The sequence below is a fragment of the Festucalex cinctus genome, chromosome 17 (genome assembly GCF_051991245.1).
Source record: "Festucalex cinctus isolate MCC-2025b chromosome 17, RoL_Fcin_1.0, whole genome shotgun sequence".
Taxonomy (NCBI): domain Eukaryota; kingdom Metazoa; phylum Chordata; class Actinopteri; order Syngnathiformes; family Syngnathidae; genus Festucalex; species Festucalex cinctus.
In genome coordinates this window covers 11776036-11791982 of record NC_135427.1, presented here as the reverse complement: position 1 = coordinate 11791982, position 15947 = coordinate 11776036, and the positions used below count along the sequence as shown (strand labels likewise).

The window sequence follows — 15947 nt, the reverse complement described above, 5'->3', positions numbered from 1 at the left end:
CCTCACAAATTCGCACTCCCTGTAATGAAGTCATCATGGAAGTCTCCGTCCTCCAAGTTTAAATTGGCCAATTAATAGGACTTGGGGCGTCTGAGACCTAAACAAAGATGGCTGGCTATTATTAACCGCCCTGTGGGGCATCTGCTTAGCTTGTTGGCTGCCTGGCAAGGCAAGCGGTGCCTCTCTCCTTTCTTCATTTGTTCCGTGGGCGGAGATTAAGGTGAGCTTAGCCCAGGGAGAGCTACACAAGGTGTGTGGGCGGATCCGAGGAATGCTGCAAGTAAATTACATGAGTAAGAATCGGTGATATGAGGTGGTAAATACATGATGATACACCACAATCCTGTTGTCTGCATTATTTTGGGTTCTTGTAGAGTATCAGAGTGTTCTGGATGCTTGGATGGATCATGGATGGAAGGCGGGGCTTAAAAAGAAACCCAAGTCACAGCAAGTGGAATAACGTGCGCACATGACCAGATCCAGATCCAGGGAAAACACAGTCTGAAGCTTGTATAATACTACTCGATTATTTTAGTAATGTCTTACTGGGAAAAACAACAATTGTAACACGTAAATCACAAAAACTCTCCAAAGCAAAGTATGATTAACTCCCTAAAGGTTGGGGGGGGGGAATTTACAGCCAAGTTGATACATTGGATTGCATAAGACCACCCTCCCGATGAAAAGTATATATCACTTCCTGGCCAACGCTTATGATTGTGAAATGTAGCGTTTGCTTTTGGATGCGTTCCAGCAGCTATTCATTTTAGGGAAAATGGGCAAGTAGCCCTCAGGTTATGCAGGCCGCAGATGTTTTTTTTTTTTTATGCTGAGCCGCCTTCTTATTTAAGAGTCATTATACAGGTGCGATTGCAAAACATCCAACTAAATATGGATTATTAAATACAAGGAATCTGCGCAGGATGATGAGGCAGGTTTGCTATTTGCATAAGATGAGAGGGACTTATTCAACAAGTTAAATCTGTTAATATCTGATTATGATATTCAACAACCTCAAATCACAACTGACTAATTTTGCGGACAATTACACTTCAAAACTACCCGTCTCGGCGCAGCTGTCGGCAGTTTTCATAAGATGAAAAACACATGTTTGGCTGAAAGTGGCCACACAAGTTATCTGAGGCCTGCAGTTATGTAAATTTTGGTCCAATGGAAGGCGAGCTTTTTGGGCGCGCGGCGTAGGGGAGGTTCAGGTCTCTGGGAGTCATTATGCAACTGCAGCCAACAGTACAAAAGCCCCTCGGCGCATCTTATCTGCGGGAGCTGACTTCTTCTGTTTGCTAACAAGGTACGTATTGATCACAGCCCTGCGCTCTTGTCTTAACTGGACCCTGGACGCTAATGATTGGCACTTTTTAAATTTTTACTGACGCATTTAGGGCTCCTTGACTGAAATGTCACAGAGTTAACTCAAAATCCATCTTCTGTCCTCCCGCTGTTCCTCTTGCTAAGAACCAGAATGCTGCGGTACGTGGTGTCCCTGTGGTTCCTGACCCTGGCGTGGGCACAGGAGTGCCAAGTGGGCAACATTCAGGTCGTGCAGAATTTTGACAGGCACAGGGTGAGTTGCAAGGTTATGTAATCCTTGTTTGATTGGGTGCATTTAATGTCATTGACTGAGTCCGGAGCCAACGGCGATCTTTTGCCCGCAGTACGCAGGGAGGTGGTACGCCGTGGGAAAGAAGGACCCTGAAGGTTTGTTCCTCCTCGACAACATCGAGGCCAATTTCATCGTCGCTGACGACGGCTCGATGACTGCAACCGCTAGGGGCAAGGTCATCCTTCTCAAGTGAGTTCACTTGGCACATGCCGTTCTTTGTTATCGTGCCGACAAAAATGTCCAACGTCTCTATTTGGACTCTAGCAACTGGGAGATGTGCGCCCAAATGCTCGCCACCTTCGAGGAAACCGGCGAACCCGCCAAGTTCAGGATGAGGTATTGGGGAGTGGCAGCCTACCTGCAGACTGGAAGTAAGTTTTGGACCTGGACTAAAACCATTCCAAATAGACACAGCTGACTATGCATTAACGTCGCAAGTATAATCAGGTTATTAGCTTTGTCTTTGTAAACTGAGAGTGAAGGGGTTTAATTCTTCCGAAACTCGCAGTCAGAACTAAAATTCAATCTGATAAAAAAACAAAAAACAAAAAGAAAAATAACAATTTTCCTCACGTGATTTGAAAGTCCTAACCTGAAGTAACCCTCTGATACAGCGACTACAAGTCGTACTGACTTTTGGACCTAGATAACTAGCCTAATAAGGTTATGGTTACCATAACCAGCAACAAGTTATGGAACTTCAAGAACAATGACACATACCAGTGGGTTACGAATTTCAACCGCTACGAACTAATCATTACCCAAAAATAACCCAAAGTTGCCTTTTGTTTGCCGAGAATTGTTTGTACTATATCGAGGTGGCCAAGATTCAGCCTGTTTCTTGTCTCCCTCCTTTAGCGCAGCAGAATCTAATGATCAGCTCATCACCAAGCTTTGCAGAAGCCTGATAACGATCCTGATCATGAATCAGGTGTGTTACTGGAGAGAAACATGGAAAATAGGCTGGATAGTGGCTCTCGAGGACCGAACTTGGCCACACCATGTACTATATAAACGGTGACCCCGCCCTTCTGAACGTTAGACCAATCTAATCTAAACAACAGGGTCGGGGAAATCCAGCTCCAGTAAGTTGCTAATGTGAAGGCGTGCAATGTAAAGTCACATTTTCGGACAGAGTTAGGATAGCCAGTAGCAAAGTACGGAATTTTGGCTTTGTCAAGTTCTTTGACATGCATTGATGAGTTATGGACTTTGACTACCACTCCAGCCAAGCCCAGACTTGCCTCTGCATCATGTTAATACGCTTCACGAGTACTACTTAAGGAACATGAGACTAATCTGTCTTCTTCATGATGTAAGATTTTTTTCACCAAACCTGCTCCTCCAAACGTTGACCCATTTTGCCCTACTCAAATACTGATTAGGAGAACCAATGCGAGTACTTAGTTAGGGGTCACCATAACCATGAGCAAGATATGGAATGTCTTTATGAAACTGCCCTTCAGAATTCAATCCAACCGTGATCCAATGTCCAACTTCAACACGGCTTATGTCAAGACCAAAGGGTCTGACGGTTGGCGGTATGAACTCCACATTTTAAGCAATGACCCTGACAACCGTCTCCTCCGTTCTTCTCCGCCTCACTTCCAGATGACGACCACTGGGTCATTGACACGGACTACGACAACTACGCCATCCATTACTCCTGCAGAGTGCTCAATGCGGACGGCACCTGTCAGGACAGCTACTCCTTCATCTTCTCCAGACACATCACAGGTCTGAGGCTGGAGGACCAGGCAATCGTCACCCAGAAGAAGAACGATCTGTGCCTGCTGGGCAAGTACAGACGCGTCGCACACACCGGTGAGTCAACCGCTCTGAATCCATTCCGGACGGACTGAAGAGAGTTTCTCTTCCGGGGTGGCTTTTTAATGATTCAGCATGTTTGACAATTCGAGCTGCCTTCTCTGTCTTTGCTTCACAGGCTTCTGCGACAGCAGCAGTTGATCTATTCCCACTCTGGGACTTTCTTATTGAAGCAGCCACGAGAGGGATTGCGCACCCCCGCACCACAGTTCCCTCAACTTGCTCTGTTTAAACGGAAGACAGCCGATTTCTTTTTTGAAACAAACCAGAAAATGGCACAAGTGTCACATTTACTGCAATCTGATGTTCCCAAATGTCTTTAAACATTACCCTCTGTTGCATGAAGCTTCTTCCTATCACTGATAGATGTGAGTTGCTCTATTGCAGTCAGAAAGCCAATGTTAAAAAGTGTGTTTCTATACAATATACAGTATGTTTTTCAAGTGAGGCTGAGCTTTCAGCAGGAGTCTACCTGCCATGTTTACAAGTGGAAAAAAAAAACACTGCTTCATCATCATTGCTTTTACACTTTTGTCTCCTTATGCACAAGTAGACTATTTGTCTTGATTTTATTCTGCGTACTTGATATTTTGTGAAATAAAACATTCATACCATTGACTCATTCACTTTTTATTGCGCTGAAATATTTATTCAAGTTGCAAGGTGCAAATAAGAAATTCATGCCTTCGCCTTTGGACCCGATCGAAAAGTTTTCGTTTGAATCTTTTATCGCAGAGCGCAGCTCGACTCAATGGAGCTGGTGCCAGCTACTCTGTAATTGGGCAAAGCGTCATAGTGGGTCACCATGGAAACAAGGAGGACAAAAACAAGTAAATCATAAGGTCCAAATATATTTGGAAAGCGCGCACTTTTGTAAAGTAAGTCCACAGAGATCTTGTGAAGTAGCTTCACACCTTTATTGCGCATTTTGTACAGTACAGTAAAAGAACATAAGATGATTAGATGGCTTAAACACAAAAGGATGAAAATGACCCACTCCTTTTAAAAAAAAAAAAAGAAAAGAAAAAAAGAATCCCGACAGTCTAAAAAGTCACATTGCCGAGAGGGCGGGAACCGAGACACCTCGGAATAATCCACTTCCTGAAATAGTTTAGCACAAGGAATTAACTCAATGCAATCTTGCTGCAGCCTCGCGGGGCTGTAGACATGACAAGTCAAGGTGGAGACGCAAGTGGGAGGCTAAAATATAAAAACACAACTTCTGAGAGAAGACAGCGATGTGTCACCCACCACATGTGAAGGTCTGCTTGAGAAAATGATTGTACGTTTATTCAAATTTCCTAAAAGCACGGCAAATAAAAATCCTCAGCAGCATGGTGGCTGTCAGCCACATGCTGAACAAAAAAGCTATTTAAAATTGCTGCAGGCAGGCAGGCAGGAGTGCTGAATCCTAATAGTTTTGTCCCTTGATGATACAAAAAGATTTACATAATCACAATTCTTAGATAAAATATTGTTGAAAAAAAAAAGAAAAAGCAAAATGCGACTACAGTAACTTCAAAAATTAAGTAGCTCACTTAAAACCAACCAAAAGAATAAATATGACAAAACACAAGCACAAGTCACTAAGAGCTCTGACACCTGAAGAATGAAGTCCCCAAAACTCAAGTACGAAGGATCCAGATGGACCCATTTGAAGATCCGATCAATCTTTGGCATTTAAAAAACAAAAGTGGCCTTCCTGATTTCGAAATTTACCCTTTTAAGTGTCATTCAATGACCAGTCAAAAACTTGAAAAGCACATGATAGCAATTATGCGATGGGTTGGGACATCCATTAGGCTAAGCAGAAATCGATGTGGGCCAGCAGCTCCCGGTGGCGGCTGGTGGGGTAGAGGGCGTGACACTGGGGGCACTCCAGGAAACTCTCGTCCAGACGGCTGCCCGGTTTAGAGGGCGATGTGGGCGAGCGGGGGTCGTCCAGAGTGAGGCGCTCCATGTCCAGCTTGTTGTAAGAGCTCGGCTCGGAAAAACGGCTGTTGGGCTGCTTCTGAAAGGATAATGCAAACAAGCCATTCAAAAGTCAAGAAAGATATGTTAAGTTGTATAAATTGATTGCTACTCCTAGCGTGTAAGGACACACTGATGAAGAGTCATACGTTCACATTTTTTTCGGCTGTAAAAAGTGCAAGAAGTCGAGGTCACGGACCAAAACAATACTCACAGTCGACTCCAGTTTAGCAATCTGATCACGGGCCTTGCGGAGCTCCTTGAGGACTTTGTGAAGCTGGTGCTGCACGCTCTGACGGTCCATCTTCTCATTCTCAAAGTCTTTGACGGAGAGCTGAATCTTCGAGACGGAACAGACCAGAAGCCTTCGTAACTCTTGACGACAAAAGGTGAACCGAAATGCTCCGAAGACAAAGTTTCCCCCTTTTTTTTTTTTTTTGGTTAATTTTTGAACCACTTCCTGGTTCCTAATCTACAGAAGTCAATCCTGTCTTTGCCCACCAATAAAATTGGGACGACAGTTACAATGGTGAAAACTGAACCATATCGAACTGAGTCAGAATACTGGCTCAAGAAAGTGGCATCGAGCTTGCCAGAAAAGCACCTTATTTGCAATTGAGTGTTATGCTGCATTTCAAGGATGGTAGGAAGTCAGACTTTTCCGAGGTCAAACCAGGAAGCTCGTACGGGAACGCCCCCTTGAACTCGGACATTCCCCTTGTGAAGTCGGAAAAAGAAAAAAAAAAAAAAGAAAAAAAAAGGAACCCAACTTCACCAACGGACTACAAGTGACCTCACTCTACAATGGTTTCCCCTTTGGAAACTTTGGTAAACGGTAAAACACATTTTACTTGAGTATAAAATAGACAGCTTTCTTCATTCATAAATACTCGACATAACGTCACGTAATGCAACGTACATGACAGCATGCCGCTATCTCCATGCATGAAATTATATTGTGAACTACTGAACTGTATGGAATGCTTTGAAATAAGATAAAAACAATAAATGACGCAAAATTACGAGAAGGTAAGTTTGCTGGAGGTCAAAAATGAGTTAAGAACCAAAACAAAAAACAATTTACCACTATCCGCCATTTACTTTCCCCCGTTTACTTTCGCCTCAAACGCTTTCAGGTCGGAACTGGGAAAAACAAATTCGGATATATCAGATTTCCGACCATCCCCGAATGCAGCATAAGTACAACATGAAATGTTATCAGTTTGTTTTAGGTGGTTTTGCGAGGTTGCAGCAGTGGGCCTGCAAGTGCTCAACAAATTATTGTGGTGGTTCCTTGTTTATCAAATTAGAGGCAAAAGAAGGGGCCCGAGTATCGACTCTTAACAAATTAGGACTTTTTTTTTTATAATGAGTTTAAAGCAAAAATAAAATAAAATAAATGACTATTAAGGAGAAATGTAGCGGCAGGGCATAACCAAAGTCAAAGTCAACTTGACAGAGCTAATAAGTTACAGAACATAAACATGTTTCACTAGGTGCTCCTGTTTTGGTTAGCAATAAATAGCCTTTGTCCATTTGTGAGCAATACCATCCCAACTTGAAGATTTGTTGCCGTGCTACCTGCTGCTCCAGCGCCGCTATCCTCCTCTGCTCTTCGTTTTGGCTCAGAAGAGACTTCTGCAGCAGGTTGACCTGCCAGGTTTGAGTCCATATTAAAGCTCACGATTACATATTATGCTCATTTCCGACACCCGTGTGTTAAGTATGAAATGGCTTGTTTTGTGTAAGTATTAAAAGGTGTCAATCACTTGGAGCAGAAGTTCGGCAGATCTCTTCCTCTCCTCCTCCAATCTGAGGTCCACGCTCTCCAGTTCAGCTCTCATGCGGTCCGCTCGCTCCGACGACACCTGCCTCTCCTCGGACGCTGCGTGTCTGCATTGCACAACAAAAACACGTAATTGTACATCACCTTGTCACCACTGAGCGAGTTTTTCCTCGATTTGGAGCTTAGTACCTGCTGGTTAGCCGCTCCGTTTGCATTTGGAGCTTGGCCTCCTCCAGCTCTTTGGCGTTCTCCTTGTACTTCCTCTGCAGGGATGACAGCTCGTCGCACTTGTCGTCGAAGCGCCGCTGCAGCGCCGCCATTTCCTCCTGCAGCCGGGTGGCGCGCTCTGTCTGACGCTGCAGCTCGGCCTCACTTTGGACGCCCTGTGCAGTGACGCAGAAATCCATTAGCATCATATGTTCATAGTGAAAACAAAAAATTAAATAAAATCAACAGTGTGTACCTGCTCCTTCTGCGCAACGAGCTCCTGCTGCGTTCTCGCAAGCTGATCTTTCTGCTCATCCAGTTGCTTCTGCGAGGCCAACATGGACTCCTCGTAGCGGCTCTTGAGTTGTGCTTCCTTCTCCGAAGAGTCAGAAGCCGCCTCTTTTGTGGCAACAGCGGCAGAAGTCGAGTCCTGCTGCTTGGCCTGACTCAGCTGTTGCTCAAGCTCGTGCGTGCGGGCGAGGACCGACTGGACGAAGGCCTCTCGCTGCTGGTCGTACACCAGCCACTGCTGGTTCTTCTCCAGGGCCTTGATGGAGACACTTCAGATTTGTACCATTTCCTTGGGCGCACGTGTTAGTTAGCCAACTTAGGGATAATCACTCACATCTCGCAGCTGATCTTTTATCAAGGCCATGTCTGCAGAAGATGCTTGTCCATTCTAAGGACACAAAGACAAAGAAAATTAAACAATACTATACATGGTGCTTTCAGACTGCATGATATGGACAAAAGTAATGGGACACATTTGTTGTACATCAGTACTCATATAGCTGCCAAGTGTGGCAGAGACTATTTTTTCCCCCACTGTCCAAATAGTTTTGTCCACATAGTGCACTTCTTCTTTTTTTTTTTTTTTTTTTTTTTTACTTGTCATCACCAGCTTCCTCATTGTGGTGAAACCATAAACAATATAATAGAGATAGACCGATTAAGGACCTTTTTACAAATCTGAAGCTGGTATCTCACTAAGCGGTAAATGCCTGCAAATGTAGTGAATTTAGGGATTTGTGAGATGTTCACAGACAGGTTTTACTAGTCGCAAAGACATTTCATACATAATCAGACAATTTTTCACCGTCAGCGAAGATCTATTGAAACCTTTTATGAAGAGGAAAACAACTCCCAAATTAGCTACATTTGCATGATTTTGTCGCTCAATGAGATACAGGGAACTTTTCATTAATGGATTTATATAAATTTTCACTTTATAAAAAAATTATGCCCACACTGGGAACTCACTACACTTTTGTTAAAAAAAAAAAAGAAGAAATAAAATAAAAATACAATTAAGAAATTATGCTGACATTTTCGAAAACTATTTACCGCACAAAACTTTAGGGAACCATTTACTTGCCTAGTTATTAATTTAGCTTATCACATGCTAATCATCCTGGAAGCTCCCTGCAATTTTTGTTATAATTTTTTAAACAAAGCTGTCAATTCTTTATGCGTTATAAATTAAAAGACAATTTTTTTTATGCTAATATTTTCTCTTTTACTGCAAATGAATATTGAATTACCGACTACTGCGCGGTTCTAGGTCTCTGACTACTAATAATCATATCGGCCTTGTAAAAACCATATCAGTCTATCACTACAATATAACAAAGAAAAAAAAATGCAGAGCTGCTTTGCCACACCCTACTTTTGCCCATCTTATGATACTTGTTTGACTTCTCAACTTTACTTTCCTTGAACTTTAAAGCTCAACTCCTAATAAGCTTTGCCTCCACTGAGTCAATCTTCTCTGTATTAGTTCCCTGTGTAGGAATAACCAAAATCAGACATCAGTGTATATTCTCTGCACTCTCATGACCCCCGGGGCATCATCATCTGACCCCCACCATCGCAACCCGCGCGAGTGTTCCCTCCCGTCGTCTACGAAAAACAAAAAAACTTTGACGGCAACGTCATAACAGGCGGCATCTAAAAGATCATCTGCGCGCTTACTGCGCTAAGGCTGCGTGAGCCCTCGCACCGTCGCAGACGAGCATGGTGAACTTGTCAACTTTTTTCTGCATGGATTAAAAACGCAGGCACGCTAAGCCAGCTAATAGCTTCCGTGCATCCAGGACGAATTGGCTGTGGTTGCCATCAGGGTCGTCAGGGCAGATTATTTTCTTCAGGGGGTAATCCAGCGACCTGGAAGGTGAAAATTCCTAGAAAATTAGTTAATATGCCACTTTTACACTGCCTGTAACTGAAATATTGACAATAACCTAGGTTGTGTTCACAATTATGCCCTATCAACTGTTATTTTTATTTATCTTTTACGTGCATTACATTTTAATAAATGGGATTATTATTCAAGTGCATTTTTTTTTTGGTGTTTAGATTAAAATGTAATATTTTTGGCACCCTGGTGGCAAACTTAAGTAGAAGAATCATGTTTTGTTTGGATTTTTTTGCTTTGCATGAAGTTTAAAATCATTTTTCATTCATTTTTCTTCCCCCATAGAGGTGGTGGTGCTCTGCGTAACACCCGAGCATGAGTCAGAAAGCGCACACTTCCTGCCTATTTATAACTTGACAAAAATCAAACATGACAAACAAAGTGTAGACGCGAGTGTGTTCTAGCGTCGCTGGGCCTCACGCTGGGCTGGGTCTGGTGGGTGTTGATGGCAATGATGTTTTGACAGACACTTTCAAGGCTGCCGGGGAGATTACGTCAACGCCGGCACAGGTCAAACAGTACCACCTAGTGGTCAGAGCTATAAGTGCATTTGTAATTGCTGTTTGTAATTGCTGTTAATTGAATTTAGTTTGACACCTTAAGTTATTTGTTCCACTTGACAAGCAGGATGTTATGGTTCAATTTTTCCTTAATTGTCTGTATCAAATTATAATCTACAGCGCTTTACAAATTGAAATGAATAATTAATTATTACACCAATGATACATACAAAAAAAATGCATTTGACTTATATACTGCAACTATTAATTGTTGCATACTGAAGCTTTAAGGGTTAAAAAATGTCTTGGGAGCAGACAAGCAGTCTTGTCATGAATATTCATCCGCATGGGGGAATAAATAAACATACAGATTTAATATACAGTATCTGTCTTGCTTTTATTTAAATATCCGTTATAACCAGAGAGGCTAATTAAGATTTCAAGTCTCCGCTGGCAGAGCCGCTGCCTGATTAGTCATCAAAATTGAATTTGCTCTAATCTAAACTAATCTTCATGTAATTAATTGAAAAATACCATCAGGGAAAAAACATGCAGATATTAACCCCAAAAAGGATTCCTAATGTTGTTCCAGGGTCAACATACCGCCACTTGAGTCTCCAGGGACTGGCAGCGGGCAGAGACCGTGGCCAGCATGTTCTTCAGGTTGTCATTTTCCTGTGACAGGTTCTGGACGTGTAGATCCCTCTGCTCGGCATCCTTGCGCCGCTGGTCCAGCTGGGACTGTAAAGCTGCCACCACCTGAAGCGGGGTACATTTCAGGAGAAGCCATGAAAGATCTGTTGTGGCTTTTTTTTCTACTCGTCCTCACAAAAATGCTCTGATACTAGGACACTGATACTACTTTACCAACCTGACTCACAGGTATGTGGAATACGAGCCACATCAGTCATGATGAGATACTTTAAAATAATGGATGAAACATTTTGTTCAATTTTATTTATCTGAAGTTATTTATTTACAAAATAGATTGTTTGAATGTGACTCAAATCTGTTTTATACTGTATATAACCGCTTATATGTCTATAAAATGAGCTACAAGTGTATATGGCTAACATGGCTATGTACATATCCTTGTTTTTACTCACATGCAAAAGTAGGTATACAGTTATTTATAAAAATAAATAAGTAAACAAACTTTAAAAAAGGAAACAATCCCTATTGCAAAAAAAAAATACAAAATCTGTAATTTTAGTTTTTTTTTACATTAAAAAAATTAGTGGTGTGTAAAAATTAGGTATACATTTATAAAAAAAACAAAAAAAACAGTCACGTACAATACTACATATAAAATAAAAAAAAAACAAAAAAGAAATGCATTTTTCCTACTTTTTAGTTCATAATTAAGTATTGTATGCATTTTTTTATATATATAATTGTATACTTTACCCACGTACAACCAACCCACCGCCGCCTTGCTTTACTGTATGTAAAATTTGTGTTATTGATTGGGGAGGATAGGGTGACTATGGGGAGGGTTGCGTTTATTAAAATCTCTGTGCTGTGTTGATTAAATTTGTATGTTGGACCGCCTCCAAAATAAGATAACTTATCTCAAGATGTAACTGCGCAATAAATAACGGTAAATTTAAAAAAAAAAAAGTAAAAAAAAAAAAGTAATACTGGCATTATCTAAAATTGCTACTCAATATGCACAAGTACTCCATTGTTAGTACTTGTACTCTGGTTAAAAAAAAACCAAACCAAAAAAAAAAACATTGGATCGACTTAATAGTTGTATTACAAAAAGATATGTGAAGTGTTACTTAAAAAAAAAAAAAAAAGAGATAAATTACATTTTAGCAACATTTCTGAGAGAAATTTAACAAAATCAATTAAAAAAAGGTAGTTTAGTTTCAATAAGGTAATTGTTCTCATAGTGATGTTTTGACAACATTTTGTTGTTTGTGAAACTTGCTCTTAAGTGGAACTGACTAGATACATGCCTCTCCCCCTTTAGCTGCCAGCTGCTGCCTCACAGTTTCCAACTCTTGCTCCTTGACCAGCAACTGCTGATTGTTCCTCTCGCGAAGAGTCTCCAGCGAAACAATCCTCTGCAACACACAGCACAAAGGGGGAGATTGAAGCAGTCAATCATGTCACACCATTGAGTGAATTTTGCTGATTGCTCAGATGTCCCCACGCTTTCCATCCTCACTTCGAGCAGCTTGCTTTTGTCCGCGTCAGGCGGCCTCGTGTGTCGTTTGGCCATCTCGTCAATCTTCCTCCTGAGATGCGCATTCTCCTTCCTGACTCGCTCCACTTCTGCCTCGGCTTTGGAAGCAGAGCTGCCGGATTTGAAGCCCAATTTGGCGACGATAGAGTCCTTCGCCCCTTTGGATGTCATGGTGGCTCTTTCTTACTTACAGGAAATTGACTACTAAGAGAGGATGTAGGTTAGTTCAGTCTTCACACTTCAACTCAACTTAACGTAGACTATTAACATTGGAAAGGCTTTTTTTTTTTTTTTTTACAGGAATTAATAAGTTGATAACTTGATAACTGGCATCAGGCTGAAACCTCATAAGTCACAATTTGGTAAATTAATTAATTAATTTTAAAATCTCTACTCAGTCCACACGTGTGGGTGTCACTTTAATTATTAACAAGTCAAATGTGTTGAAAATGGCATGCTCTCTTTGATGATGCAATGTTTGAGCAAACATGCAGTTTTGAGGGGTCTCCTGGAAAAAAAAAGTGACGATTTCGAAGGTATAGGGTTTTCTTCAGGTAGTGAAAATAAATCTAAAGCTCAGCCACTACTTTTACCATTACACGTCCACAAAGTAATGTCTTTTTATTTAATTAGAAAGCCAAACAAATATGCTAGGAAACACTTAGCATTGGTGGGACGCTCTAACAAGAAGCCACCTGTCATTTGACAGCAAACTAACGTTACGGAAAATCTTCGCCTTGTACTTAAAGATTTAATACACGATACAAAAACTCTGCTTAGAATGTAAAAACAAAACACTCACGAGAGGGGAAGAAGAGAGCCCTTTCTTGTCACTCAAAACTATCCGTCGGCGTCGTTGTTTACTGCTTCCTCAAGTTTGAATTACACCGCCGTGACGTCACTTCCGAAACGGCGGCCGGGTGCGTTTGCTTCCTATTCAAGCTTTACGTTGCTTGCGACGCGATGCAGAGAAAACATCAGTTCCACACTTCATATGGCCATATTTTTAGACATAGTCAGACACCTATGTCTATATTCACGTTTATAGATTTCAAACCGCGAGAGTTATGTCCAATTTAGTTCCAATAATGCCTACCGCCGTTGCTCCTCAACGCCACCGGGCTGGCACTTACCCCGAATGCAGCGCACATATACGTCGGGGGACATCAGTCTGGTTTTTCCGGCTCTGGTTTGTCAAATTTGTCACAATGTTACAAAATATTTGACATTTTATGTAAATGTCGGTTGACACTATACATTGAGTAATAGGAATAAATAAATAAATAAATAAATAAAAACAGATAAATAAATAAAAACAGATAAATAAATAAATAAATAAATAAATAAATAAATAAATCACCCGATCAATCAAACGATACGTTTATTTAAAGTGCAAGATCACCATTGAACATGGTTTCATTTTACCAAAAAAAAATCACATTCTTAAAGCTTTACAATAAAATTAGGCACAAAAACAGAAATAAAACACTTAAATATAATGACACAAAGGAAAATAACAGCAGTCGGATCACCTCTAAGTAAATTATGCAATTCCAGTTATCTGTTCCGAAAATAATTATTCAATTACTATGGAAAATGCACCATTGCTCATCTATCTATGCCAGCGACATATAGTAACAGGCAAAACAATTATATGCTCTTCCAGAAGGTAGGACTTGTATCCATTCACACAAAAGAGTAAGTGATAGCACACTTGCACTGAGTAAATAAATTGAGATGAGGTCATCATTTTTCTTAGTTGGTGTGCACCTTTGCAAAAGCTCTATTTAAACACAGACCGATGCAATGTAAAAAAAATAAATAATAAATAAAAAAATAAAAATAAAAATAAAAAAAAAAGAAGAAAAAATGCCATTGCTGTTTTTCTCCAATTAATCACAATAATGACCTTGCTGTAAACACAAACTGAAACATTATCAGCGTTGTAGCGGCTACAATTGATTGCCAGCCGTGCAGGACACAGCAAGGGAGGAGAAGAACAAGGGGCTATTTTTCGTCCTTTAATTTGTATTGCCCATTTTTGATGAATTTGTGGGCGGGAACACTTTGCCTCAGCTAGCTGTGCTATGCATCCCAATGATGTTTGAACCGAAAATTGCAAAATGTGACTTTTGCATCAGTCAAAGAGGTGGAGAGAAAGCGGCGGCGGGGGTGGGGGGGTGAACTAAATCATGACTTTATGTAAAAATGCACAAATAATGCATGCGAGTGAGGTGATGTACACACTTGGGATGCAGCTCCATTCCAATGTGAAGATTTTTTTTCCCCCCACTGAAACAGAAGCCTGAGAAAAACAACAAGGAGGCAGGTTTGCGGCCTCATTAAGGGAAGAATAAGTTGCATGCGCTCTATTCATTATAAGCACATGGAAGAAGCCATATCTGTCCAACAAATCATCATTATCCATCTGTGGGGGATGTGTTCTTTCAGAGGAGTTCATAGTAAAACAAAAGCCTGCGCGAGCAGTATAAAAGCAGTATATATATCCACAGAGCCTGCTCACTTCTCTGAGGTGGAAAAGAGTCTTTTTGGTTCAGAGGATTTTTCCTTTTTCCATTTTCAGCGCATTTCCTCTTTTGCAGGTCACCGTTCTGGGATTCAGATTTCATCGCATTGACTTGGTTTTGTGCTACACTCCAAAAGACACAATACTTTTTGTTTTTCCACACCAAATGATTCACCTTATTTTACCCACTGTGGGCTCAGGAATAGTTGCACACACAAAAACACTTGCATTTATTGATGTACTGTATAGTAGGGATGTAACTATATCCAAACATCACGATACGATATCATGATATGAAGCTCACAATACGATAATTATCACGATATTGTGGGGAGGTTGGCGATATTTAAAAAAGGTCACAATATTGTAAATTTTATTGTAAAAAGCACAATTTTGTGCTTTTGTACATAGCAGCAATGCTATGTTGTTGTTATTATTATTATTATTATTATTATTATTATTATTATTATTATATTATGTTTTATTTTTATTATGTTATGTTGTTAATGCACGCACACATTGAGTTCCTCCACATATTGACATACTTCACAGGCATATTACGTTCCCCTTCATCTGGCAATTAGTGTAGATTTTCAACAGAGAAGGGCCAAACATCTCTAATGAAAATTAAATTGCACAAAAGAAAATAGCCATCAGAGGGTGCTAGAACTACACAAATGGAAATCAACCTGACTTTTTTTTTAACAGATGTGTTGCATTTAAATATCGTGAGCATGACGATGACAATATTGTGGCAATTTTAATATCACTATATCGCGCTTATCGTTACTAACCTACTGTATAGTAGGAATGTAACGATAAAGGCAATATTGTGATATCGTGATATTAAAACTGACACAATATCGTCGTCATGTTCACAATATTTAAAAGGAACACATTTGTTAAAAAAAAGTCAGGTTGATTTCCATTTGTGCAATTTATTAGTGCAATTTAATTTTCATTAGGGATGTTTTGGCCTTCTATGTTTAAAATCTATGCTAATTGTCAGATGAAGGGGAACCTAATTTGCTTGTGAAGCGATCTATGTGTGCTTGCATTAGCAAGTAAGTGCCTCAATATTGTTATTAGAGATTGTAGGTGGTTTATATGCATTTCTGTT

General features: G+C 40.6%; 2 protein-coding genes across 3 annotated transcripts; one reads left to right on the top strand and one right to left on the bottom strand.

The window, feature by feature from the left end:
• Window positions 1-1166: 1166 nt before the first annotated feature.
• rbp4 (retinol binding protein 4, plasma) lies at window positions 1167-4066 on the top strand. Its single transcript, XM_077502280.1, has 6 exons — window positions 1167-1309; window positions 1474-1582; window positions 1674-1810; window positions 1886-1992; window positions 3233-3445; window positions 3567-4066. The coding sequence occupies exons 2-6, from the start codon at window positions 1481-1483 to the stop codon at window positions 3587-3589; spliced, it is 582 nt and encodes a 193-aa protein (XP_077358406.1). The 5' UTR covers window positions 1167-1309; window positions 1474-1480; the 3' UTR covers window positions 3590-4066.
• A 277-nt stretch (window positions 4067-4343) lies between these two features.
• cep55l (centrosomal protein 55 like) lies at window positions 4344-13305 on the bottom strand. Of its 2 annotated transcripts, none has more exons than XM_077502037.1 (11): window positions 13103-13305; window positions 12283-12501; window positions 12071-12178; window positions 10710-10865; window positions 8038-8091; window positions 7669-7959; window positions 7395-7588; window positions 7189-7312; window positions 7001-7072; window positions 5634-5759; window positions 4344-5459 (listed from the first exon to the last, which is right to left on the bottom strand). In XM_077502037.1, exons 2-11 carry the CDS (start codon window positions 12469-12471, stop codon window positions 5247-5249), a joined length of 1527 nt encoding a protein of 508 aa, XP_077358163.1. In that variant the 5' UTR covers window positions 12472-12501; window positions 13103-13305; the 3' UTR covers window positions 4344-5246. The 2 variants fall into 2 exon arrangements, with proteins under 2 accessions (XP_077358163.1, XP_077358162.1); XM_077502036.1 differs by having other exon boundaries at window positions 12283-12504; window positions 13103-13221.
• Between the last annotated feature and the right edge of the window lie 2642 nt (window positions 13306-15947).

Excerpts from the sequence above, each read along its gene's own strand:
- rbp4 (XM_077502280.1), top strand. The coding sequence starts at position 1,481 with ATGCTGCGGTACGTGGTGTCCCTGTGGTTCCTGACCCTGGCGTGGGCA. Across the intron at positions 1,583-1,673 it reads AGAATTTTGACAGGCACAGG|TACGCAGGGAGGTGGTACGC; the intron begins GTGAGTTGCAAG and ends TTTTGCCCGCAG. Across the intron at positions 3,446-3,566 it reads CAGACGCGTCGCACACACCG|GCTTCTGCGACAGCAGCAGT; the intron begins GTGAGTCAACCG and ends TTTGCTTCACAG.
- cep55l (XM_077502037.1), bottom strand. The coding sequence starts at position 12,471 with ATGACATCCAAAGGGGCGAAGGACTCTATCGTCGCCAAATTGGGCTTC. Across the intron at positions 7,960-8,037 it reads TAAAAGATCAGCTGCGAGAT|GCCCTGGAGAAGAACCAGCA; the intron begins GTGAGTGATTAT and ends GTCTCCATCAAG. Across the intron at positions 7,313-7,394 it reads ACGGAGCGGCTAACCAGCAG|ACACGCAGCGTCCGAGGAGA; the intron begins GTACTAAGCTCC and ends TGTGCAATGCAG.